Genomic DNA, 25416 nt, shown 5'->3' with positions numbered 1-25416 from the left:
CCTTCGCGTGTGAGCACCCAGCCTGGCATCTTCAAGTGCCGTGAGCAGCGACGTCTCTTGATTGCCAGCTCCTTGAAGGAGGGCCTTCTGCAGTGTTATCAGCCGTCTGGGCCCCTAGTGATCAGAGGGCATGAGTGGAAAGAGTTGGGGAGGGCAGGTGGGTGGCCAGTTGTCTTGGAAGCGCGCTCCCCTCCGAGGGCCCGTCCCTGAGCCCTTGACGGCGAGTGGCTTTCTTCTTCTGCCCCCGCAGCTGCTGAATTCCTTGTCCGTGGACCCCGACGCCGAGTGCAAGTATGGCCTGTACTTCCGGGACGGCAAGCGCAAGGTGGATTACGTCCTGGTGTACCATCACAAGAGGGCCTCGGGCAGCAGGACCCTGGCCAGGCGGGTCCAGCACAGCGACGCCGGCCTGGCCGCCCGCAGTGCCCGGCAGGACCAGCCCCTGCCCGGGAAGGCGGGCCCCGTGGGTGCGGGCGAGCCTGAGGCCCCGCTGGACTACCACGAGGATGACAAGCGCTTCCGCCGGGAGGAGTACGAGGGCAACCTGATGGAGGCCGGCCTGGAGCTGGAGCGGGACGAGGACGTAACTATCCCCTTCTCCCGGGCGGGCGGCCGGGTGGGCGGGCAGGTCCTTCTACCGTCACCTGTTCTTAGAAAAGGGCCGAGGCCAGCGCCCTTCTGGTCGAGTGTGGGGAGCCCGAACCAACGCCCGCCCCACATCTGCCCCCGGGAGGGGCTGGCCTTCTCGGCAATGACCTCCGGGGTCAAGGCATTTCCTGCTCTGGTCAGTTTCTCCCCTGGGAAGATGGGCGGATGACCGTTTCACGGGCGGAGGACGAAGGTCTCCTAGGAATCTCCCTGGCGCTTGACCTTGGCTTCTCGGGCCTCAGTTTCTCAATCTGTCAAAGGGGGAGGTTGGCCTGGCTGATGCCCGGGGGCCCCGGCGCATTGAAATCTGTGACCATAACACTGGTTTCCAGAGCTTCTCTCCTTGGCAAAGCCTGAGAGTCTTTCTAAGGGAAGTTTTCTGGGGAGAGCAAAAGGTCGGCCGCCTGGCCGGCTGGCTGCCCTGGTGGCAGAAGGCATGGCAGTGCAGGGAGAGTTGACCTTGGCGGCCTGGGGACAGCAGGGCGGCCCCCTCAACTTCTCAGTGGGTTTGCTGATGCTCCCCTGACAGCTCCTTAACCTCTCTGTGCACGGTGGGGCGGGGAGCATCTCTTCCATGAACAGTGGGGGGCAGACCTCTAGCCCGCAGGAACTGTGGCTGTGCAGATTAACCAAGAGTCAGCCAAAGTCTCTACAACACATTAGGAGCAGTAAAAGTAGTCAGCAGGTGGACTTAGGGACCCACGGGTCCATCGTGAATGTTTAAAATAGAAGTTGGCATTAGTTTTGCTATTTTCATCAATGAGAACCACCGCGTCCTTAGTGAATGCTTTGGGTCTGGTGATAAGGAGCCTTTTGGGGTACCTAGAACAGAAAGCTACAATAGCGGAGCCGGTGTGAATGCTGTTTCGCAAGATGACGTTACTTCCCCCGAAAGCAGCCAGGTATGCTCAGCGGGCCTCATTCTACCTCGGCCTGGCTAGTGGTAGAGGCATCTTGCTCTCAACGGGGACCACCCCTCTGGGTGACGCTTTGGCTGCCGGCAGGTGTGGGTGAGCTCTGGCTGTAGGGTTGGTTCCCACTGGAGTTGCGAGGGCGCGAGGGGCCTTAAGACGCTTTGATGATCAGGAAGCAAAGGTTGGATCCTGACCGGGTGGCGGAGAGCCTGTCTCCCTGACTTTGAGGGCCGCAGCTGCAGACAGGCCTGTGCTGGTCCTCTGGAGGTTTCTGTCTCACTTTGTCTTAGACCTGAGCTGAGGCCACTCGGGAGAGAGAACAGTCATTCACTCGGACTTTTCCCTGTCCCGCCCGGCCAGCCCCGCGGCCTTTTGTCAAAACAATACTGCTGCTAAACAGGCTTGAATTCAGAGTGTCCTTTATAATTGGAGGAACGAACGGCCTCCATTGGAGGCAGGGGAGGCTGGAGGGAGGCTGGTGGCAGAGGCCTCTCCTGGGAGCTGTGATCCTGGGCGCAGTGTTACACGACCGAGAGATTTACTGTCTCTCACTTTCCTGACTACAGCGCTGAAATCTCATGTTTGAAAGGACATCCCCGCCCCCTGGGTCTGGTAATTCACTCTCCCTCTCCGGGCCAGATCCCAGACCCTCTACCTGTCCTTTGCAAGACTTATTAAGCCTCCCCATCTGTCAAACAGAGATAACAATCGTGTTTATATCACTGGATTGTCATAAAGTACTTAACTCAGTCTGGCAGTCAGGGAATTCTCATTGGCTGACGTGAATATTCAATCATATATTTTTGCTCATATGGAAATGGAATGGCCGTGCTCACGAAGGAGAGAAGAAAGAGCATTTCCAAGTCCAATTAAATACTACACCACACATATCTTTTTAAAAACTCCATGACTTTGAAATAAATAGCAAACGTAAAGACATTGATTACGGCCCCCAAAAAAGATTGAATTGTCCCAACAAGTGATGAGAATTCTGCCCCCAATTCCAACACGTATGGGTTGTTTTCTCCACGCCACCCAGCACTTCTCCGACACCAGCTGGATGTCCTACAACTTAACTCAGTTTGGACACTACCCATCTGGAGGTAGCATCAGACCCCAAAGTTAAGGGCTCTACAAGGCCACCCACCCCCCACCAGCCGTCATTTGCAAGCCCAAGTTGTCACCTGTGCTCTGACCCACTGGCTACAGTTCAGAGGTTCTAAGGACTTCGGGTTCTATTAATTTGCTAGAGCAACACACAGAACTCAGAGAAGCACGTTACTTACTAGATCACTGGTTTATTATAAAAGGAAATAACTCAGGAACAGCCAGATGGAAGAGATGCACAGGGCAAGGTGTGAGGGAAGGGCGTGGAGCTCCCATGATTTCTGAGCACCATTCTCCCCAAATCTGCACGTGTTCACCAACCAGAAGCTCTCCAGACCCTGTCCTTTCGAGTCTTTACAGAGGATTCATTACACAGGCAAGACTGATTAGATCGCTGGCCGTTGACGATTGATTCAACCTGCAGCCCTTCTCACCTGCCCAGACATCCGCGGAGGGACCAGAAGTTCCAACCCTCTAACTACACGGTTGGTTCCCCTGGCAACCAGCCCCCATCCTTTGGAAAGGAGGTTCTTTCCAAAAAGTCACCTCATTCACCTAACAAGAGACACCATTATTGCTCTCCCCACTTAGGAATTTCCTAGAGTTTTAGGAGCTCTGCGCCAGGACCGGGGGACAAAGGCTGAAAATCTATTATTACAAATCACAAGATCACAGTGACCCACAATTTCATTGATAATTTAGCTCTAGAGCTTAAGAAGCTTTTCCAGCAGTTGACTGGGTCTTTTTTATTTTTTAACATCTTTATTGGAGCATAATTGCTTTACAATGGTGTGTTAGTTTCTGCTGTATAACAAAGTGTATCAGCTATACATATACATATATCCCCATATGTCCTCCCTCTTGCGTCTCCCTCCCACCCTCCCTATCCCACCCCTCTAGGTGGTCACAAAGCACCAAGCTGATCTCCCTGTGCTATGCAGCTGCTTCCCACTAGCTATCCATTTTACATTTGGTAGTGTATATATGTCCATGCCACTCTCTCACTTTGTCCCAGCTTACCCTTCCCCCTCCCTGCGTCCTCACGTCCATTCTCTACGTCTGTGTCTTTATTCCTGTCCTGCCCTTAGGTTCATTGGAACCTTTTTTTTTTTTTTTTAGATTCCATATATATGTGTCAGCATATGGTGTTTGTTTTTCTCTTTCTGACTTACTTCACTCTGTATGACAGACTCTAGGTCCATCCACCTCACTACAAATAACTCAATTTTGTTTCTTTTTATGGCTGAGTAACATTCCATTGTATATATGTGCCATATCTTTCTTATCCATTCAACTGTCAATGGACACTTGGGTCACTTCCACGTCCTGGCTATTGTAAATAGAGCTGCAATGAACACTGTGGTACATGACTCTTTTTGAATTATGGTTTTCTCAGGGTAGATGCCCAGTAGCGGGATTGCTGGGTCATATGGTAGTTCTATTTGTAGTTTTTTAAGGAACATCCATACTGTTCTCCATAGTGGCTGTATCAATTTACATTCCCACAAACAGTGCAAGAGGGTTCCCTTTTCTCCACACCCTCTCCAGCATTTATTGTTTGTAAATTTTTTGATGATGGCCGTTCTGACCGGTGTGAGGTAGTTTTGATTTGCATTTCTCTAATGATTAGTGATGTTGAGCATCGTTTCATGTGTTTGTTGGCAATCTGTATATCTTCTTTGGAGAAATGTCTATTTAGGTCTCTGCCCATTTTTGGATTGGATTGTTTGTTTTTTTGATATGGAGCTGCATGAGCTGCTTGTATATTTTGGAGGTTAATCCTTTGTCAGTTGCTTCATTTGCAAATATTTTCTCCCATTCTGAGGGCTGTCTTTTTGTCTTTTTTATGGTTTCCTTTACTGTGCAAAAGCTTTTAAGTTTCATTAGGTCCCATTTGTTTATTTTTGGTTTTATTTCCATTTCTCTAGGAAGTGGGTCAAAAAGGATCTTGCTGTGATTTATGTCATAGTGTTCTGACTGTTTTCCTCTAAGAGTTTCATAGTGTCTGGCCTTACATTTAGGTCTTTAGTCCATTTTGAATTTATTTTTGTGTACGGTGTTAGGAAGTGTTCTAATTTCATTCTTTTACACGTAGCTGTGCAGTTTTCCCAGCACCACTTATTGAAGAGGCCGTCTTTTCTCCATTGTATACTCTTGCCTCCTTTATCAAAGGTAAGGTGACCATATGTGTGTGGGTTTATCTCTGGGCTTTCTGTCCTATTCCATTGATCTATATTTCTGTTTTTGTGCCAGTACCATACTGTCCTGATTACTGTAGCTTTGTAGTATAGTCTGAAGTCCGGGAGCCTGATTCCTCCAGCTACGTTTTTCTTTCTCAAGATTGCTTTGGCTATTCAGGGTCTTTTGTGTTTCCATACAAATTGTGAAATTTTTTTGTTCTAGTTCTGTGAAAAATGCCATTGGTAGTTTGATCGGGATTGCATTGAATCTGTAGATTGCTTTGGGTAGTATAGTCATTTTCACAATGTTGATTCTTCCAATCCAAGAACATAGTATATCTCTCCATCTGTTTGTATCATCTTTAATTTCTTTCATCAGTTTCTTATAGTTTTCTGCATACAGGTCTTTTGTCTCCTTAGGTAGGTTTATTCCTAGGTATTTTGTTCTTTTTGTTGCAATGGTAAATGGGAGTGTTTCCTTAATTTCTCTTTCAGATTTTTCATCATTAGTGTATAGGAATGCAAGAGATTTCTGTGCATTAATTTTGTATCCTGCTGCTCTACCAAATTCATTGATTAGCTCTAGTAGTTTTCTGGTGGCATCTTTAGGATTCTCTATGTATAGTATCATGTCATCTGCAAACAGTGACAGCTTTACTTCTTTTCTGATTTGGATTCCTTTTATTTCTTTTTCTTCTCTGATTGCTGTGGCTAAAACTTCCAAAACTATGTTGAATAATAGTGGTGAGAGTGGGCAACCTTGTCTTGTTCCTGATCTTAGAGGAAATAGTTTCAGTTTTTCAGTTGGGTCTTTCTTTTTTTTTTTTTTTAACATCTTTATTGGAGTATAATTGCTTTACAATGGTGTGTTAGTTTCTGCTTTATAACAAAGTGAATCAGTTATACATATACATATGTTCCCATATCTCTTCCCTCTTGAGTCTCCCTCCCTCCCACCCTCCCCATCCCACCCCTCTAGGTGGTCACAAAGCACTGAGCTGATCTCCCTGTGCTATGTGGCTGCTTCCCACTAGCTATCTATCTTACGTTTGGTAGTGTATATATGTCCATGCCATTCTCTCGCTTTGTCACAGCTTACCCTTCCCCCTCCCCATATCCTCAAGTCCATTCTCTAGTAGGTCTGTGTCTTTATTCCCGTCTTGCCCCTAGGTTCTTCATGCAGATTGGGTCTTTTTTAAATGAAAATATTACTGTGGCATAAACTAGACAGTTCAAGGTTTCAAAGCAGCTGGAGTTGAGTGTGAGCCATCTTCCTGCTGTAGTCTTTCAGATCATAACCAAGTTTCCCACGGGCCCCTGCAATCCGAGCTTCCCTCTGAGGTGAACTAGGCCCTGAGGCTGTTGAAAGGACCTTCGTTCGCTGCAGCCTGTTGCTTTCACCTGAGACCAGAATCTACTCAGGGGCCGGCCGGCCAGGTGCGTGCAGTCTGCGGGTGTATACGGTCCCCTGCCAGTGAGATTAGCAGAGAGATGCCCGGCTCATGACTCATTCCCGGGGTGTGCTCTGATTACAAGGAGTGAAAGGGTTTGCAGTTTGGGGAACAAGATAGCCTCAGAGAGAGAGCCCAATCGCACAATCTTACCCACTTTGAAGCAAAATTTAGGGACTTATGTGTACTTTCCTGGGGAGAAAACAATCCGTGGAATCCATCAGATACTCAAACAATGACGCCCAAGAGATGAAGCATCATTGCTTTAAGGCGGGATTTCTCAGCCTCGGCACTGCTGGCATTCAGTATTTTGCAACATCCCTAAACGCAACCAAAAATGTCCCCAGACATCGCCAATATCCCCGGGGAGCTAATATTGAGAGCCTGCTTTAAAGGCCGGATGGGGGTGGAGGGGTGGGCGTGGAGGCGGCAAAAGGGAAGTGAGAGCGAGAGAAATGGGGGGGCAGTTAAATAAGGCCTCCTGAACACCTGGGAACCCCTCCTCAACTCTCTGCTGGCCCGGCTGTGACCAGGCAGCACATGGAGGTCACCAGCAGCACAGAGGTGTGTGAGCTGCCTTTGCTCCCCCAGGGGCCAGCGGGTGTGTGAGACTGAGCCGCTCCTGGGCAGCGTGGGCCACGAGCCCCACACGGATGGGGCCCCTGTGTGCCGTGCGAGCCTTTCTCCCGAGTCAGGAGGTTTATTGTTGTGAAGACATCCCGTGATGACCAGTGGAAGACCGGCCTGGCTCAGGGCACAGTGGGGGGCTGTTCTTAGGGACACAGAACAGTGAGTGTCCTGGGGCTGCCGGAACCAACGACCACAAACTTGGGGGGGCTTAAAACAACACAAGTTGATTCCCTCCCAGTTCTGGAGGCCAGAAGTCCAAAGTCAAGGTGTCAGCAGGGCCGTGCTCCCTCCCAAGGCTCTAGGGGAGCATTCCTCTCGCCTCTTCCAGCTTCTGGGGGGCTCCGGGTATCCCTGGGCTTGTGGCCACGTCCCTCCAACCTGTGCCTCGTCTTCACATGGCCTCCTCTGTACGTCTCTCCTCTTCTCATAAGGACACCAGTCATTCTGCTTAAGGCGCCTCCTAATCCAGTATAACCTTATCTTAACTTGATTACATCTGCAAAGACCCCATTTCCGAATAAGGTCCCATTCACAGATACGGGGAGTTAGGATGTGGACGTCTCTTTTGGGGGGTACCATTCACCGCACTACAGAGCTGAGACTCTGCACAGGGGTGTTACCCCAGGAGTCGGGTGGCTCGTGCAGGACCCCTAGAGGTACAGCAGTGGGTGGGGGAGGCATGGCTCGTGGTTGGAGGGCAGAGCGGGGCAGGTGGTCTGGGGGGGACAAAGCCTTGGCCTGGCTGCCTCGGTGCAGGGCCCGGGATGTGCACGGGAACCCTGTGGGGTCCTGCCAAGATGCGGGCTCTGACTCGGCAGGTCTGCATGCTTTCACACTGTGCTTCTACCCTGCTCCCAGGGCATATGAAGCGGCCGGCCCTGGACCATACTTGGAGGCGTGAGGACCGTGCAAGCCTGTTCCCCATGAGCCATCAGAAACATCCCAGGGAAGGGGCCCCCAACATCCACGCAAGCCCCTGACCCACTATCCAGTGCCCCAGAGGTAGCCCCAGACAGAGACCCCCATACTGGGTACACTGGGCCAAGAACCGTGGAGAGGGAAGTGATGGGTCTGGAAGAAACGTGCCCATAACCCTGATTACAGGATGGATAGAGACTGAGCCTGGCCAACAGGCTCTAACCATAGGTTCCCCACTGCTCCCACCCTCCCCCGGGCACCGCAGGCTCAGAGGAACCCAGTGTGAATACTGCTTCCCTGCAAGAGAGGGGCCCTGGGTGTCAAGGTAGGGTCTGGCGCCTGATCCAGAGGACGGCCCCCAAAGTGGGTTTCACACATGAGGGTCCAAGAGGGGCGTCATGTCAGAGACCCCCTGGGACAACACACGTGATAGGAAATGAGGGAGGAAAAGGTCGTGGAGACAGGCGGCCCAGGCCTTCCTTCTCAAGGAGCCCCTCCTCCCACCCTACCCCCCAACGGCAGTGGGGTCAGCATCCAGGGTTCCCAGTAAACGGACAAGAGCAGCTTGTGACCAACATGTTTCCTTGCAACTGAAATCCATCAGCAGTTTTCAAGTCCAGCCTCAAAGCTGGGACATTATTTATGTCCATTGGCGATTGCCAAGAAGGCCACACACTAAAATGCTGGCTGTGTGCTGGGGGTGACCAAGGCCCGCACTGCCCTGACGGTGAACTTGACCCCGGCTTTGGCAGAATTGTTAAGGCCGCGGACACGCAAACCCTGTAAAATCAGTTTGCTTTCATGCTGCTCTTCGGGGCTCCTCTCCTCGCCCCGGGGCTGGTGGGCTGTCGTTTCTCCGTGTTCCTACCCGAAGCTGGTGTGGGCCGTCATGACATCTGTTTCCCATCTTTGTGGATGTTGCTTTTGAAAAGCAAGTGAGGAACTGACTGAGGGAGGATGGGTGCTGCTTCCACAACAAACTTTGGGATGCACCGTCAGGTGGTGAGTATATCTGAGCTCCCAATGAGGCTCAGGGCCCTGTCGGGGCCACGTGTGCAGGTCCAGACCCTGCTCAGCCACTTCCTGGCCGAGCAGCCTCAGGCAAGTGGCTTCCCCCCTCTGGACCTCAGTTTTCCCATCTTAGGGATGGAGGTGATGGCCCGTTCTTCCTCCCGGAGGGGTGGTCATGGCACAGGCAGGGGGACGTGTTTCTTGCAGTTTCCAGCTGAGTTTTTGCAGGCATGAGTGGTTTCTGAGGCGTCTCTGGGGTTTGGATAAGCATGACGATGAGCACAGAGGAGCGGCCCCTCCTCGCAGGCTGGGCGTTGGGGTGGGGGTCCTTGACTCTGAGGAACCTGAGGTCTAATCCCGACATCCTCATGTATAAGGGACAAAGGCGCAACAGACATTCTCAGGGACTTGTCAGTTTGGAAGCAAACCCCATCCCGCCTGGTGTGGGCGCCCTAACCTGCTGTGTGGCACAGGGATCAGATCCCTTTACAGAGGGAAGGAACTGAGGCTCTGAGAGGCGGGGCAAGGAGACCAAGGCCACCGGGCCCAACAGGGGCAGGGCCAGCACTTGAACCTGGGTCGTGGCTCCCAGTGTCACGCTCTTTGCCCTGAACCATGTGGTCTTCAGCCCCCCACTCCCATCCCCAGGCTTAGTGCCTCTGCCATGAGCCTCTCCTACAGTGGGATGTTAGGGGCCATTGTCTAGTCCTGAAGCTCTCATTTCTCCACAATTCCACCATTACGCATTCATTTCTTTGGCCCTAAAGATTTTATGTCTCTTGAGTCTTAAGTGCTGAGGCTTTTACACACCCCACCTGACTTCCTTTGGGTCTGTCTTGGTTTTGCGGAAGCATACTTGCTATAAAGTATATTCTGGACACTTTTTAAAAGTCATGTCTTTAAAGTTCCCCAAGGGCAGCTCTGCCCAGGTCCCAAGTAGGTGGGCTAAAATCTGTGCCACTCTGGCTGCAGTTCTGACGTCCTCCAGTGTCTCTAGGCCCGTGGTGTGCCGGAGTCAGCTCTTTCTGGCTCATCAGGAATTCTGCCAGCCGGGTGTTAACACTTTGGTAGCTTGAAATAGGCCATGGCGGGAGTATTTACACTGTGGAAATTGGCAAATGCTGCAGCTACAGATCAGGGTTGGTTTTTTCTTCCTGAGAGCAGGGGAGTTGTGGAGGGTTGCATACCTTACTGGCATCTCCTTACTGGCAACTCCCTGCTGTACGCCCATGTGTCTCCCTTTCCTTGGAGAGGTCAAGTACCTTCGAACGTGTCTGTTGAATTTTCACTTCTCATTATGACACTTTTTTATTTCTGCAAGTTCTGTTTGGTTCTTTTCCAAGTTGGCTGTGTCATTTTTTAATAGTTTCCTGTCCTTTGCAGAACCTTTCTGTCCTGAGGTTTATTTCTTTAAACAAGGTGAGCACAGTTGATTTATTATCCATCTAATCCTCGCAGAATCCCGAGGCTGAGGACGTCACTTCTGCTGGTTCTCCTCCAGCCGTCTTTGTTCCTGGTGGGCCTGGTGCCCTTGCCCACTGACCACCACCCTTATGGAGCCCATGATCGGGGCGGGGGGGAGTTCCCCAAGCCCAGGAGGAAGATGCCCTTGTCCAGAAAGGCTTGCATTCGTCACATCTGAGGGCATTATAGACAGAACCACCTTGAGCCAAGGTCACAGGCTGAGGTTCCCAGACCCACTGGGGCCGTGGCCTTTCGGACCAGGACTTCTTGGGGAGGTCCTCATTCCCTCCCTTTCCTGCTCAGCGCCAGGACTGCCTTCCTTGTAATTCCCAGGGTTGGAGGAGGGAGCCCTTTCTGGGTCACCTGAAAGTGTCATCTCATGGGGGTCCGGCTCCATGGGGGAGGGTCTTCTGTTAGACTTCCCATCTTGGGCGGGCCTGGGGCAGAAACCTCCCTCCCCCCTCCAGGCCAAGTGTCTGCATCGGTAGAAACCCCTTGGATGGCATGGTCTTGGTTGCTTCTCTGGGTCTTCTCAGGTCTTCAGCAACTTTAAGACGTGACATTTATTTTATTTATTTATTTTGTCCAGCATTTGGTGGCAGGCCATTGCGGGACCCTGACCCCTGGCCCTCCCCACACCCACGCCGTGGTGCGCGGCCCCGGCAGTTCTGTGGCCTCCAACCTCCCCACACCAGAGGGACCAGAGTCAGGACAGAACCCACGGCTCTGGGGCATCTGGCTCAGGGAGGGGACCCGGCATCTCACGATTTCTTCCTGCAGGGGCGGGTTGCTGTCGGGCCGGGCACCAATGTTTAAAACATCCTGTATGTGTTCTTGTCCAACTGGTCCCACGACCCCTTTCCCCAATCCTGCCAGATATTTCCCTGGGAGGGACCCCACTGCTCACGTAAACAGCAGAGCGTGTTTTCCCAGGGAGGCCAGCCCGGGCACTGGTCCTTGACCACCATCGAGAGAGCTCGCCACGGACTCGGAAGAATATATTTTGGGTCTTTGCATGCGACTGAACACTGGGCACAGAAATAAACTTGGGCTGTAATGGGAAAGAGGGGGTCTGCCTCACGGGGCCGTCCATGGTCACTTCTCGGTCATTTCATGGTGCCCCCGGGGCTTCCTGGAGCTGGGGAGGCGGCTTCAAGCTTCTTAGCCAAAGGAGTCCACGCAGGCGTGGTCTCACCAGCCTCAGGGTCACGGAGAGAAGCCATAGCCCCAGCCACGGGGCTGGATGGAAGTGTTAGGAGCATCAGGGACTCCCCCAGCCGTGAAGCAAGTCTTGTACTGCAAAGATTTGCAGATGAGCAAAAGGGGGTTCAGAGAGGTTGAGTCACTTGCTGGAGACAACACAGCAGCCCGCCAGGACTCGGACCCAGGCCACCCAATCCATGGCCGCCCCCGGTGCCCACCCGACCTGCCCCTTGAGGGCAGCAGGAAGATCTGGGTTCCCCTTGCCCGAGCCCCCGGGCTGCCTCCTCTGGTCCACACTAGTCCACGCGCCGCTGAGTCCCCAGCCCTGGGCCGTGGTGTCAGGCTCCAGGCTCCCTGCAGGTGTGCCTCACGCCAGCCAGCACACCTCGAGCCTTGCGCATCTGGTCCCTGTGCCCGAGCACCCTGGTCCTGGAAGCAGCCTCAGGACCCAGCTCCTGGACCTGCTTCTTCGAAGCTTCCAGCCACTTTGATAAGCTCCCTGCACCAAGCCCTGTGGGGCTCTGACCTGCTGCTTCATGGTGAGTATCGTGGGCCAAGTGGCAGCTCCAAAAGCCATCCTCCTGGAATCTGCAAATGTGACCTTATTTGGAAGAAGGGTCTTGGCAGATGTAAGTAAGTTACTGATCTCTGCACCAGATCATCCTGGATTCGTGTGGACACTAAATCCAATGACAGGTGTCTTTGGAAGAGAAAAGAGAGGGAGACTTGAAACACAGAGCCACACAGGGGAGAAGGCTTGTGCAGATGGGCACAGAGGTTGGGGTGATATGGCCACAAGCCCAGGAAGGCCTGGGGTCCCCGGCGGCTGGGCAAGGCGAGAGGGCCCCTCCCCTGGATCCTGTGGAGAGAGCGCGGCCCTGCCCACACCTTGATCACAGACTTCTGGCTCCAGAACTGGAAGGGAATGAATTTGTGTTGTTAAAGCTGCTCAGTCTGTGGCCATTGGCTGCAGCCTGCCCTGGACACTCACAGTGAACTTGCAGAGTGTGAACCTCTGGGCTCCAAGGTGAGGACAGTGGCAGGATCACCCTCACGGGCCTGTCGTGGGGTTAAATGAGTTAATACGCACAGATGCCTGAAGCAGGGCCTGGCACGTAGTGAGCGCCCGGTGGGTCCCAGCCTACTCTCCCCACACCCCGTCATCATCGTTAGGGGACTTCATCCGCTCGTTCAGTGGACACGTGCAGCATCTACACTGCCCCGACGTGGGCAGCAGGGCCAGTGAGCTGGGAGGCTCCGGACAGGACTCGCCTGCCTGCTGGGGCCACATAGACAAGGCCTGTGCGGTGACACTGAGGCCCCGGGGAGATGCTCGCTCTTCTGGTTGTGGGGGGCATGGGCGCCTCTGCATCAGAGGTGGAGAGATGAGCTGGAGTTCTCCCAGCAGGTGTGGCCCTTCTCTCGAGGTGAGGCAGGAGCCCCACGTCTCACTGGGGCCCGAGGCTGGCGCTGGATGAGTGTGTTTGGACCACGGAGGATTTTTTCCTAAAAATCAGTCCCAAGTGACTTTGACTCCGTTGCCTTTTGCCAAAAACCTGCAGTGATCCCATGAGCTGTGTACACTCTGAGGCTGGTGACGGGACCTGGGGCTCAGAGCCCAGCGCAGACCCGAGTCAGCCCCATACCAAGTCCCGAGTGCCGGCCACACACACCCCCTGCCGTGGCCTGGCTCCCTTCTGCCAGGACCCCTGGAATTGTGGAAAGGTGAAGTGGGACCTCAACCTGGGGGCCCAGCGTGGGCTCCAAGCCCCCGGGGGTCCCCTTGAGACGGCTGGTGGACTGAGGACCCCACTGCCGTAGGGCGGCTCTGTCTGAGGGGAATGTTGTGTTTCTTTGCTTTTTGTTGCAATGGGGAACCCCAGTTATCTCGGGGTGATTGGGAAGTCTGCTGGTGTTACCTGCGTCTTAGGTGGGGAAACGTGTTATCGCCACATTGATGCTATTCGCTCAGTAAAGGGAATCTCTTAAACACGAAAGGTAAGGGGGACAGAGAAAACCAGAAACCTAGAGAGTTGTTGGGATGTGCGTGGTCTCACCCACGATTAAGAGTGTGTATGGCCCGCATGGGAACCCGGGTTCCCACACCCGCCAGCTGCCAGATGCCAGGCCCTGACTTTCCACCCCCAACTTTATTGAGGAGTAATTGACAAACATAATTGTGTATATTTAAAGTCTACACTGTGAGTGATGACTTGATTTACACAGACACCGTGGAATGGTTGCCCAGATCAAGGTAATGAAGTCGCCCGTCACCTCACACAGCTACCTCTGTGTGTGTGTGTGTGTGTGTGTGCGCACGCGCGTGCACGCTCTGAGAACACTTTGATCTCTCAACACCTTTCAAGTATACAATACCGTATTAGTAACTAGAGTCACCCTGCTCTTCATTAGGTCCTCAAAACTTAATCTTATAACTGAAAGCTGGTACCCTCCGACCTATCTCCCCATTCTCATCCCCCCACCCAGCCCCTGGCAAACACCATTCTACTCTACACCGTTTCTATGAAATCAGCATTTTTTTAATTCTACATATAAGTGATACCATGCACTGCTTGTCTCTCTGACCCATTTCACGTAGCAGAATGTCCTCCAGGTTCATCCACGTTGTCACAAATGACAGGATTTCCTTCTTTTTGATGGGTGAATAATACTGCACTGTATATGTCTACACTCTCTTGATCTATTCATCCGTCCAAGGACGCTTAGGTTGTTTCTGTATCTTGGCTGTCGTGAGTAATGCTGAGTGAACGTGGGGGTGCTGGTGTGAACGTGCTGATGTCATTTCCTGGGGATAACTACCCAGAGCTGGGATGCCTGGATCATTTGGTGGCTCTAGTTTTAATTTTCTGAGGAACCTAGGCGGTGACTTAATCTCTCAAGCCTCAGTGTTCCCCTCCGTGAAAGGGGGGCAGTGGTCCTGCCTTTCCCATAGAGTTCGTTGGAGTCAGTTCTCGAAGCTCTTAGCTTGTGCAGTTCCTGGTAGGGCAGCACTCAGGGGCCCTCAGCTGCCCAGTCCTGTCATTCAGACACGCTGGACCAGAAATGACTTGTCCAAGTTCACAGCAGCTTAGTGGGGGCGGGGGGCTGGACTCGAATGCAGGGTTGCCTCGAGTCCTCTCACATTAGGATAAAGGCAGTGCTGACCCAGGGAACCCAGAGGGTGGCCGGGTCCAGACAGAGGTGTGTCCTGACCCCACAGAGATGTCCAGAGGGGATCATCTTCACCATCACCTCCTCATCTCTGCTTGGGCACCCCGGGGACACCAAGTACGTCCACTCAGTCGAAGGGCCTGGGCTCTCAGTTATGCAAGGTCTTCTGTGGCTCAGGCTGCTCTGAGGCCCCTCGGCTACCCCTCTGAGAACTTCCCAGGTGTTGTGGTATCGGGGACCTCCCTCCAGGCACCCTCCCGGCTGTTTATCATTCCCGTGGGACCTGGGGGAGCCCTCTCAGCCCCGCAGCTTTCTTCTATCATCTGGAAGGAGGGGATTCTAGCAGTGCCTCAAAGTGTCGTCAGAGGAGCCATGAGGTGACAGGCAGAAGCAGCTGCCCAGTAAACTGTTTGGTCCCCGAAGGTGAAAATGGTTTTCAGCCCCAAACATCTACCCACGCTGACCAAGGACCTCTCCCCTCTTTCTAGACGAAAATTCACGGGGTTGGATTTGTAAAAATCCATGCACCCTGGAACGTGCTGTGCAGAGAGGCTGAGTTTTTGAAACTGAAGATGCCGACGAAGAAGGTGAGTGGTGACGTCCCTACTCCACAGGGGTCGTTTCAGGGCTGCCCGGCAGGAGAACGTCATCGGGAGGGTCTGAGTTGTTACGAAAGCCCAAGGGAGCTTCAGCCCCACCCCGCCCCGGGAGGGCAGGAGGCCTCCCGTGTCCTGCGGGCGGAGAGTATAACCCGCTCCCCCAGAGATGCCACAGGAGCCCGGGAACTTCTCATAGATACAAACACAGTGAAACTTCCCGCTCTGACCGTTCGTACTTCCAGTATTTCAGCTAATTTATCAGACTCATTTTAATTCCATTTCCTCGCTTGCTGGGGCTTTTCTTCTTAATCTCTGGCAACTTCAGGCTGGGAAGCAGTCTGCCAGTGCGTCCAAGGAGCTTAGCGAGGCGTCGGGGTTTACTTTTGTCCTTGGGGAGGAAAGCAGGGGGGACGAAGCTGTTCTCGGGAGTGAGTCAGCTCCCAGCTTCTCAAAGCCTCCAGAATCCTTTGGATTACCTCTTTTTAAACAAAAGTGAAGTTGGGGGAAGTTCTCTGGAATGTACTAGAATTGCCCTTTTGGCTGGGATCTCCCGAAACTCTGAGCTTTCAGGCTCATCTAGAAACGCGGATGTGGAGGGGGCATCGTGGCCCATCCCCGCCCCCTGTTCCCAGGCCGGGCCGTCTCTGTGGCAGGGGGCTAGTTCCCTGCCCGTCTCAGAATAGATTCCCAGAGTCATGGCTCAGCAGATGACATGCGTCCCCCTTCCCTGCCTCGCCCGCAGCTGTATCACATTAATGAGACCCGTGGCCTCCTGAAAAAGATCAACTCTGTGCTCCAGAAGATGACGGACCCCATCCAGCCCAAGGTGGCGGAGCACAGACCCCAGACCACAAAGAGGCTCTCCTATCCCTTCTCCCGGGAGAAGAAGCACCTGTGAGTGGGGACCCCCCTCTGCTTGCCCTTCCCGAGGGCCACCCGCTGTGTGGTGATTCCACCCCGTGTTGGACTTGGTCCTCTGAGGCCAGAGGGAGTTCTCCAACCCCCAATGAAGTGGGGATTTCAGCCCCTGGAGCATATTCTCATAAGAGCTTGTGGTTCTTGAGCACAGAAGAGGCCCTGGAAATAATTTCCAAGGTCATTATTAACTGAGGAGTTAAGGGGACAACAAGTCTTGTCCTGCTGGGTGACACTTGGGAAAACTAGCTTGAGCCCATGTGAGGGAAGGCCTGGGCCTGGGATTAAAGCCCCAAAGCAGTGGCCTGGGTACCCTCCCCCTGCCCCGCTCTGTCCCTCTTGGGATGTGTCCCGAGGAGTCGGGTCTGGTTAGCTGCACCTCCTGAAGGCTGCCGAGCTCTGGGCGCCAGGAACCGAGAAGCAGCCCTGGCTGGAGTCCTGAGGCCCCAGACTCGCAGCCAGCGCGGCTGCCTGGCAGGGCTGCACCCATTCTGGAAACTTCCCTCCTCCCCTGCTACTGAGGGGCAGCGAGGCGTAGCCACCTGGGTCAGTGGCAGCTGCAAGGCCTCCGTGGGGCCTCACTGGGCAGAGCTGGAGCGAGGGCAGGGGTGGGAATGGAAAGCTTGGAGTCTGGGAATCCTGTGGGGATAGGATGACGAGCTCTAGGGGATGGGAGGCTCCTGGACACTCCTGGTCCCACAAGACATGAAGAGCCTCCGCTCAGAACTGGGGCTTCCGCCCTGGCCAGGGCATTAGTCACAGGGCCGGGGCCACATGCTTCACTTGCTGTTTCCCGATCCTCCGGGGGATAAGACATAAGAGAGAAGGAAGTGGCTCCGGCCCAACTCCTCCCACCAGCGCCAGGACCCGGGCCTCCGCGCATTAGAGGGAGACGCCCTCTTTCCATGACCCCCAGGGCCCTGGCCACCTCCCTTGGCACCCCCTGCCTTGCCAGGCTTGGCTCACCTCCAGGCTCTGGGCCACCCCCAACCCCGAGTCGCCCTCCCCGGCTGTACGCTGAGTGTGTTGGGAATCGAATAACGTGTTCCAGAGACATCCCTCTGCCCTCAGGAAGCCTTAGGAAATCTCTGAGTGGCCCAGGACCTCAGGACGGAAACCCTTTGGAAATTACAGGGAGGCTGCCTTAAACAGTAAAGTGTCCGATGGTGGGATCACCCCAGGAGTGCGGCGGCTGAGACTAAAATCTGCCCCCGAGGGTGTCATCGGAAGGAAAAGGGGTCCTTGGCGAGGGAGGTCTGACCACAGTTGCCCCTGGGGTCACTTCCCACCCACGGGGGTCTCCCAGCCTCCCCGAGGGGTGAGAGGATGTACAGACTCTTCCAAATGCCCAGGGTCGGATCACACCCGGCGTGCGGACAGAGCTTCGTCAATTTCATGGTCACCGCTCACGGGGGTAGTGTGGTCCCCCAAGGCCTCGGAAACCGGGAGCGCTGACTCCAGTGAGCTGTGTCTCTTTTTGTTCCCAAAATTTCAACAGATTTGACCTGTCTGACAAGGATTCCTTTTTCGACAGCAAAACCCGGAGCACGATAGTAAGTATCGCTCCCTCGTGGGAATCCATAGCTCCCCAGCAAGGTGGCCCCGGGAAACGGGATGATAATTTCATTTCAGCCAAGCTCCTCTGGGTGAAAGGGGCTGTAATTGTCTGTGACAGAAATAATTAGAATAATGAAACCAGCGGGCTGCGAGGGGCCCAGGGGAAGGCGGGGGTGGAGCAGCAGGGAAGAAGCAGAGGGATTCCAGACCCACTGGGTTATTTCAAAACGTTCCCGCATCTTTGCAGTTCCCAGCACGCCTCTCCAGCCTCCTTGCCACTTGCCCTTGGTGGAATCTGTACGTCCCCATCTCTCTGGGGGTTTGTGAGCAGACAGGCCTGGCAGGAGTGATGGGGTGGTGCAGGCAAAGGGACGAGGGTTTGGGTAGACTTCCAGAGCCTCGCCAGACGAGCAAACTGTGGCTTGAAATCTGACCAGGCCGCCCTGCCCTACTCCAGGTATTGGTTTAATATTTATCCATCGGCCGCCAAGTTGTCCACCAGCCAAGCTGGGCTGTGCACCGCTCAGGACCCAACTTCTGTCTAAACAAGTATTAACCTCTCAGCCAAGCTGCTGCTTCTCTCTCTTCCTGGCCCAGAAAGCCCAGCCTGGCGAGGAGAGGGGCGGGGCTGGCAGGAGGCGGCCGCTTGACCTTGAGCAGATAACTGCCCCTCACAGCCACATCCTGAGACGGGTGGGCACCCAGGCACAGGACAGCGAGCGGTGTAGGCTGCCTTGGCGTGGGGGGCTCAGGCCACTGCCTGGACAGACAGAGCCCGGTCCCATCAACCCTGTGTCCCCTCCCAGCCTCGCGACTCGCAAACGGGACGAGGTGGTGTCCTGCCCAAAGGGCAGCCGTGCGCCCACACCAAGGGTAACCTGGATGCAGTGCCGGGAACATAGCCGCTGCTGTGTTGACCATGTTACTGATGAAGCTAGCAATTAAATCTCATAATTTATAATAAACAATGAGGAACTCGTTTATGCAAAAACGTCAGCAGCCGATGTAGCTCGAGGCTGACATGTGGTCCAGGAGAGCTGAGTTCTCCCTCTTGGAAACCGACCGCTCAGGAGAACCAGACGCAGTTGAACCTGAACGGTTTCTCTTTTTCTCTGTCATTTTGGGATGGGAGAGAATTGGAATGGCCAGCTGGGGGAACTGAGGCACGCGCCGTATTTCCATATGTATGTGCACCCCAGTTTTTACATTATCTGGAGCCACCAGGATGCTCCTGGAAGCACAGGGCTGGGTGCAGATTCGTAAATTCATTCTTTTTTTTCACTTTTTTTACTTTATTGTTTTATTTTATTTTACTTTTTTGACCACACCATGTGGCTTGCGGGATCTTAGTTCCCCGACCAGGGATCGAACCCGGGCCCCTGGCAGTGGAAGTGCGGAGTCCTAACCACTGGACTGCCAGGGAAGTCCCCGTAAATCCACTCTTGCTGTCGGGGTGGTGGCCTGGGGTTGGGGTCATATGTGAATGGAAGCTCTAGGCCCCGTCTCGTGGAGAATCCACTTTAAAATTGAGCTCAGACCATGATCCCCAAGTCACAGAAGGCAATTCTATCTGAGCCAGTAAGTGTTAGCTGAACGATCCATGACTCCGATTACCTCTGAGGTGGGGGGCATTCTCTCCCAGAGACCCTGAAGGCCTGTTTGTAAAACACCAATGCTCCAGAGAAACTCTTTGGTGACTCAAAACTTTGCCCTTGGTTAGTTGGACCCTGTGGTCTTGAGACCCAACGTCCTTCTAGACAAAGATATAACAGCCCCTCCTGTCTCCTTCCCTGTGCTGCTAGCATATCGGGGCAGCCCTGTGTGCAGGCGGGTAGGAGTCGGGATCAGCAAGGAACAATGGGGAAGGACCTGAGGTGCTGGTCTTAGGACTTGGATTTTCAGCCTGTAGGCACTAGGGAGCCATAGATGGTTGTGGAGCAAGGTCCTAGAAAGATCACTGCCAGTGGCCGGTCGTGGAAGGGCAGATGGAGGGTGGGTGTGGGATCACAGGGGTGGTTGTGAAGGGGGGCTGTGGCTGCACGTGGAAGGGAGGAGGTGGTTATGGGAGAATCAGCAAGGTCAGGATGAGGTCACTGATTTGATTCAAGAGGTGCCAGGGAGAGAGCCAGCTAACTGGGTCATTCATCCATTCATTCATTCATCAGTCAGTTACTGAGCACATGGTGTCTGCCCAAGATCGGCAGGAGGTGAGGGAGGCAACAGGCACATGGCAGGGGTGGGGTAATCCGGGACAAGAGAGCAGAGTTAGGGAACTGCCTGGAGGTCCAGTGGTTATAGGACTGGACACTTTCACCGCCAGGGCCCATGTTCATCCCTGGTCAGGGAACTGAGATCCTTCAAGCCGAGTGGGGCGGCAAAAAAAAAAAAAAAGGAGAGAGAGAGAGAGAGAGCAAAGTTAGAAGGCAGAGCAACAGGGGCGGTGGCTGCTCGGTGACCTGTTTGTTAAGGTGGCTCTGTAGCCATTTAGCTCTCAGGGGAGAAGCACTTCTGGCCAAAGAAACAGCCATGGTGAAGGCCCTGTGGCCTCAGGAGAGGGTTGGCGAGTGAGGGGGGCAGCCAGGAGGCCAGGTTGCTGGGACAGGGCTGGGCGGACGGAGAGGAGGAGAGAAGGTCAGATGGCCCAGGGCCTGGGGGGAACTGGAGGGTGGAACCTCGGGGGAGTCTCGAGGGGCTAGAGTGCCCTGACCCACCTGTCTATGGCACAGGGCCGTTTCTTTTCACCCCATTTTGTGGGTGGAGAAACTGAGGCACGGGGCACGAGGTAGTTAGCGCAAGACCACACGGCTACAAGGACGCAGACCCAGGCTTGGGGTCTCCCCAAGCCGGGGTTCCTGAGGCGGCGAAGTGTTTTGTTCGTAAAAGGGGCACAGGTTTCTAGAACATTCAGGGCCACACCCGAGAGTGGTCATATCAGCGGAGTCCCCATGCCTCTGAATTCCAGCTCACCTCTCAGCCAAAAGGGGCGGAAACCCACCAGCAGAGTGCACAGGACCCCCGTACTCCTGAGCCCAAGCGCAGCGTGGGCCCTTCGAGGTGACCTTGTCCCCAAGAACGCCAATCCTGACCGCATCCTTGGGGCACGCAGGAGGCTGGCGCCGGTAACGGTCACCACCTCCCTTCCCGGTGACCCGTGATGGTGTAGCTCTGGTCCCCCCCTTGTCTCCACAACAGGTCTACGAAATCCTGAAGAGAACAACGTGTACCAAAGCCAAGTACAGCATGGGTAAGGGCGTGCTTGGGGCTTGAGCTCAGCGCTCCTCTCGCGGTGTAATCTTGCCTCTCCATCTTCTCCGTGGGAGGCGGGTGGCCGGCCTGGGGTTTTTTAGAGGGTTTTGATTTAAGGCTGGTGTAACAGTCTCAGGCAGGAGGGCCGTTCCAGGACCAAGGGGCGGTTTTACGACCCTTTTAAGCACAAAAGGATCCTCCTCTCTGGCTTGAGGCATCTGTGGTGGCCTGTGGAGCCTCTCAACGCAGAGGCGGTAAATCCTGGCTGCTGGAAACTGGAGGGTGACCAAGGGGTTCTGACCCTCTCTTGATCTTCACAGTCCAGGGGGAGGTAGTTAGGGTTCCAGCCGGGGCAGCAGCCTGATGCAGCAGCCAGACACACACACAGTCTAGAAGGTGCCCCACCCGGGCCGTGGCCTTGCTGGAAGGGGTGCCCCTCGACGTGTGCCCTTAGGCGGAACCTGCCGCAAAACTGGCCCCGCTGGGCTCCTCGGGTACTGGTTTACAGAACACCTCAACCACAGGTGCAAAACCTTCTCGATTAAAGCGTGCGGAGGGAACCATCCCCCCCACCCCGCGCCCCGCCATGCAGGTCCCTTGCCCACCGCCGCAGGCTGAGTTTGCTAAACGTTTGCAAAACGTTTCAGGGCAAAGTGATGCCTTTTCCCGGTCTTTCCCCCCTTCCTGTTGAGCCGCTTTATGCCCCGCTGAGAGCGGAGCTCACGGCACAATCCTTCATGCTCTGGAAGCATCTGAAGCTCCGAGCCTGTGGTTCAGGAGAGATGCCCTGCCTGTTGGCTTCCCGGGAGGGAAGGAAGCGAAGTACAGGAGGACTCAGATGCTCGCAGCTGAAGTCTGGGGCAGGCCCAGGATGCAGCGGGGGGTGGAGGGGGGAACGACACCTCCATGCTCAGCCAGGCTGCCCAGGGTGGCCAGTGGTCAGTCACGGGCCCACCCTCTGGGCCTGAAATTTCTAAGCCCGTGTACTAAGTCGTGGCGGGGGACACACTTTCAGGAGTCGAGAGGAGGCCAGGAAAACTGTCCCCGATGGAGCAGGTCCTCCAGGGGGGCCCCAGCCACCAGAAGTGGGGAGAAGCATGGGTCTAGTCCCAGCGATGCATCTCAGAAGTCAGTCTCCCTTTAGCGTCCCTGTAGGGTCCGTTCTGGTGGAGACTCGTGCGGTTGCTGTGAAGGTTTGCAGAGAGTCCAGGGTCTGGCGCTTCTCAGCTAGAGCTGATCCCCGCCCCGGGCCATGCTGTGGCCAGTTCCCTGGCAGCGCTGGTTCCCAGAGCCAGTGATGAAGCAGAGAGATGGAGGGGCCTTCTCTGCACCCCATTTCACACTGGCCTTGTCTGAGAGCCCTCCTGACCTCCAGATTCATGGATGGGTTCGGTCCCCCACCAGCCTCTGTGCCAGGAAGGTCCCTACCCTCAGGGAGTTTCCATTCCGGAGGATGGAAACAGACGAGTGATGACAACGTAAACCAGAAGACAATCTTGCAGGCTGAGGGAGATGGGGAGCGATGGGGGATGTAGAGCCAGTGATCAGAGGTCCTTCTGATGAGATGACATTGGAGGGGTGAGGCTTCCGGATAGAGGGCGCACCTGCGGCAGCACGGAGTTGAGAGCATTCTAGGGGCAGTGGGGGGCCCAGTGAACCTGAATCCGGCCCCTTGTTCATTTTTTACTGCAGCTGAACTTTCCACTCATGGGGCTTTGGCCACGAGCTCCCACCTGGCTCCGGTTTGGATTTCTAAGCGTCCCTAGGTGCCCTGACCATTCCAGATCACTAGCTGAGGAGGTGGTCTATTTTTAAGTGGATTTCAGGGAGTGCCTTTCCCACCAGTGTCACAGCTCAAGAGTGGACTGGCCAGGCCACTGAAAAATCTGACCCCTTACCACCTAGAAAGCCTCTTCATCCAGGCAGAGGGTTCTGTGACCAGCAAAGGGCTTCGTGGAAACTCCTGGGCCGCCCTGGCCCCCAAGGATGTGTGCGAAGCAAGATCAGATCTCTGGGAAGCCCCAGACCCATGCGTGGCCGGGCTCTGCCTTACCCCCTCACGACGCTGTCTTCTGGGGCTGGGTGCCCGAGCCCACACCTCTGAATTCTAGGAGGCGCAGGTGTGGTTATTTTTATCCTGCTCCCAGCGCGGGGCTTCAGGCAGCAAACAAGGGGCCCGGCCATCGTTCCCCTGCCCCCAGGGGTGCTGGACTGTGAGTGAGCGCCTTGCCCCCCAAGTGCAGCTTTGATCCTTTCAGGCCCTTTTGCGTGTAACTAATAGCCGGATGTATAAACAGGGCAAGGAGAGGGAAGAAAGAAGGACTCTGCCCTTTTAAGTAAAAGGCGAAAATGTGGTAAATACGGTAAGTGCCTCTGCCCCTGCGTGGGGCACGCAGGCCTCCTCTTTGGCTTTTCCAATCAACCTAAAATCTAATTCCAAATTGTATGTGTGTTTTATGACACCATCAATTTTTCCATCCATATTTTTCTCATGATTCAGCTTTTCTAACCACTTACAATCCCCCTTCCTCACCTGCAGGTTTGCCCTCCAGCAGGCGGGGGTAGCTGGTGAATCGCAGGTTTGGGGGTACCTCCTTCCTCCCAGATGTAACTTCCTCTTGGGGTTTCCTCTGTGTCTTCCTAATTCTGCCAATAGAGCATGTCTTTATCATCTCCTAGTCGAACCCGGGGAGGAAACCCCAGAAAGGTGGTCGGGCTCTGTGCAAGCAGGTGTGGCTCGCTTTGAGAAAATTCTCGGTGATTGAGACAGCCCTGGGACCGCTCTGATTGAACACGGAGCCGTTGGAGACCGGCCTGGTCCGTAATCCTCTCTCTGCCTTTGTTTTCAAGGCATCACGAGCCTGCTGGCCAATGGCGTTTACTCGGCAGCCTACCCACTGCACGATGTAAGTAACCTTGACAAACATAGTTCATCTCTGCGCATCATTTGATTCTCCAAACCCCGAGGGCCACACCCCCCAGGGAGCTCTCGTTAGCCTGTGGTCGGGGCTTCCTGCTTTGGCGCTCCTGTAAATGTCAGCCGCTCCCGGCCTTTCCTGGTTCCCCAGGTGGGCACCAGAGTTACACACAGAGCCATCTATTCTTACTGAATCATTCCACCAAGACAGGGGCACTTGTGGTAGAAACTCTGCACGGCCATATCTGAACTTCACGGCCAGCTGGTCCACAAGAAGTTTCCCTGGCTCTGTCTCCCCTACCCCACCCCGCCCGGGCTCTGGCAGAATGACCAGAGAGCTCTGTTTTGTATCTATTTCTGCAGAGCAAGTGGCCAGTTTCCTGAGCCGAATCTCCAAATCCCACTGGTATCCCCCTGACAAATATAGCCTGTGGCCACGGCCGCGTTGTCTTGGCTTGGGATAGAGAGAGAGAAGATTCTCTTCTTATTGTCTCTATGGAAACAAGGACTAGAGTTCAACAGGGCACTGGGGATGGGCCATGGGGCCTGAGCAGTGTGGGAACTCCGGACAGAGGATCTCTGGAACTTTCCAAATGTGCGTTACTGCAAAGGCTAGGAGAGAGAGAGGACAGGCATGGGGGCCCGGGGACCCAGATTCTAGTCCTGGCTGCTCACGCCTCTGTGACCTTGAGTAGAGGCAGCCCCTGTCCTCTCTGAGCCCCAGTGCCCCCATCTGCAAGTCAGAAATAATACCTGCCCTGTCCAGTTGCCAGGGCTGCAGAGGGTGTTAGCAGGAATTCAGAAACAGAAGGGCTTTCAGTAAGACGTTGGATGAACGGGGGGTGGGGCCGGACAGCAAAGGGCTGTCCACCCGGACCATAGACTCAGAGGGAAAGATGCTCAGCCGAACTGCCGCTGTCCCCCGTCACTCACTGTAAGGATTTGGGCTCAACTGATCCCGTTTTCCCACCTCTGTGCCTCCGTTCATGCTGTTCCTTCTGTCTGCAGTGCTCTTCCCTCCTCCTCTGCCTGCACAACCCCTCCCCAGGGCAAACAAAGCATCCCCATGGAGCCTTCCTTTCCCCGCCTCCCCGGCACGGTTGAGTCTTCCCCTCTGGACCTCCAAGCTCCCTGTCCCACAAAGACAACACTGTTTGGCCGCCATTCATTACGCGTGCATCTCATGGAAGCCCCTGCACCTAGTAGGCGCTCAATAAATTCAGCGTGGGGTTAAGTCGAGGTGTCTTGGTGGTTGACCTGTTGCGGGATGAATGCTTCGAGGGAGGACTCAGACCCCGCAGGTCCCGGCTGGCGCTTCCGGCTTCTCCCTAGAAGGCGCCTCGCTCATCCGTCCCATCTGTGCCACTCAGGTTTGCTCAGCCCTACTTGGCCTTTGAGCTGTCACTCCTGCCAAGATGTCAGGGACAGAAGCCGAAACGTTTCAGGGCCTCCCTGCCTGTTTGATTCAGCCCTTTAAGTCTTGAA

The 25416-nt window shown here is 54.6% G+C and overlaps 1 protein-coding gene across 4 annotated transcripts in view; it reads left to right on the top strand.

The window, feature by feature from the left end:
* Nucleotides 1–25416, top strand: part of ANO1 (anoctamin 1) — a 90200-nt gene that overhangs the window by 6789 nt on the left and 57995 nt on the right. For 2 of the 4 annotated variants that reach the window (XM_089914366.1, XM_089914365.1), the window contains exons 2-8: nucleotides 251–583; nucleotides 15186–15284; nucleotides 16039–16190; nucleotides 17710–17764; nucleotides 20961–21012; nucleotides 23312–23377; nucleotides 23865–23920. In XM_089914366.1, coding sequence (XP_089770492.1) covers nucleotides 251–583; nucleotides 15186–15284; nucleotides 16039–16190; nucleotides 17710–17764; nucleotides 20961–21012; nucleotides 23312–23377; nucleotides 23865–23920 — 813 coding nt within the window. The remainder of the gene's footprint in view (nucleotides 1–250; nucleotides 584–15185; nucleotides 15285–16038; nucleotides 16191–17709; nucleotides 17765–20960; nucleotides 21013–23311; nucleotides 23378–23864; nucleotides 23921–25416) is intronic. The other 2 variants (XM_022591145.2, XM_022591147.2) reach the window with 1 other exon arrangement.

This window comes from Delphinapterus leucas, chromosome 7 (assembly GCF_059928025.1).
Source record: "Delphinapterus leucas isolate spDelLeu-1000000601 "Yukka" chromosome 7, BTC_Dleu_Yukka2, whole genome shotgun sequence".
Lineage (NCBI taxonomy): Eukaryota > Metazoa > Chordata > Mammalia > Artiodactyla > Monodontidae > Delphinapterus > Delphinapterus leucas.
Note: the sequence above shows the minus strand (reverse complement) of the source record. Positions and strands in the feature narration are given on the sequence as shown.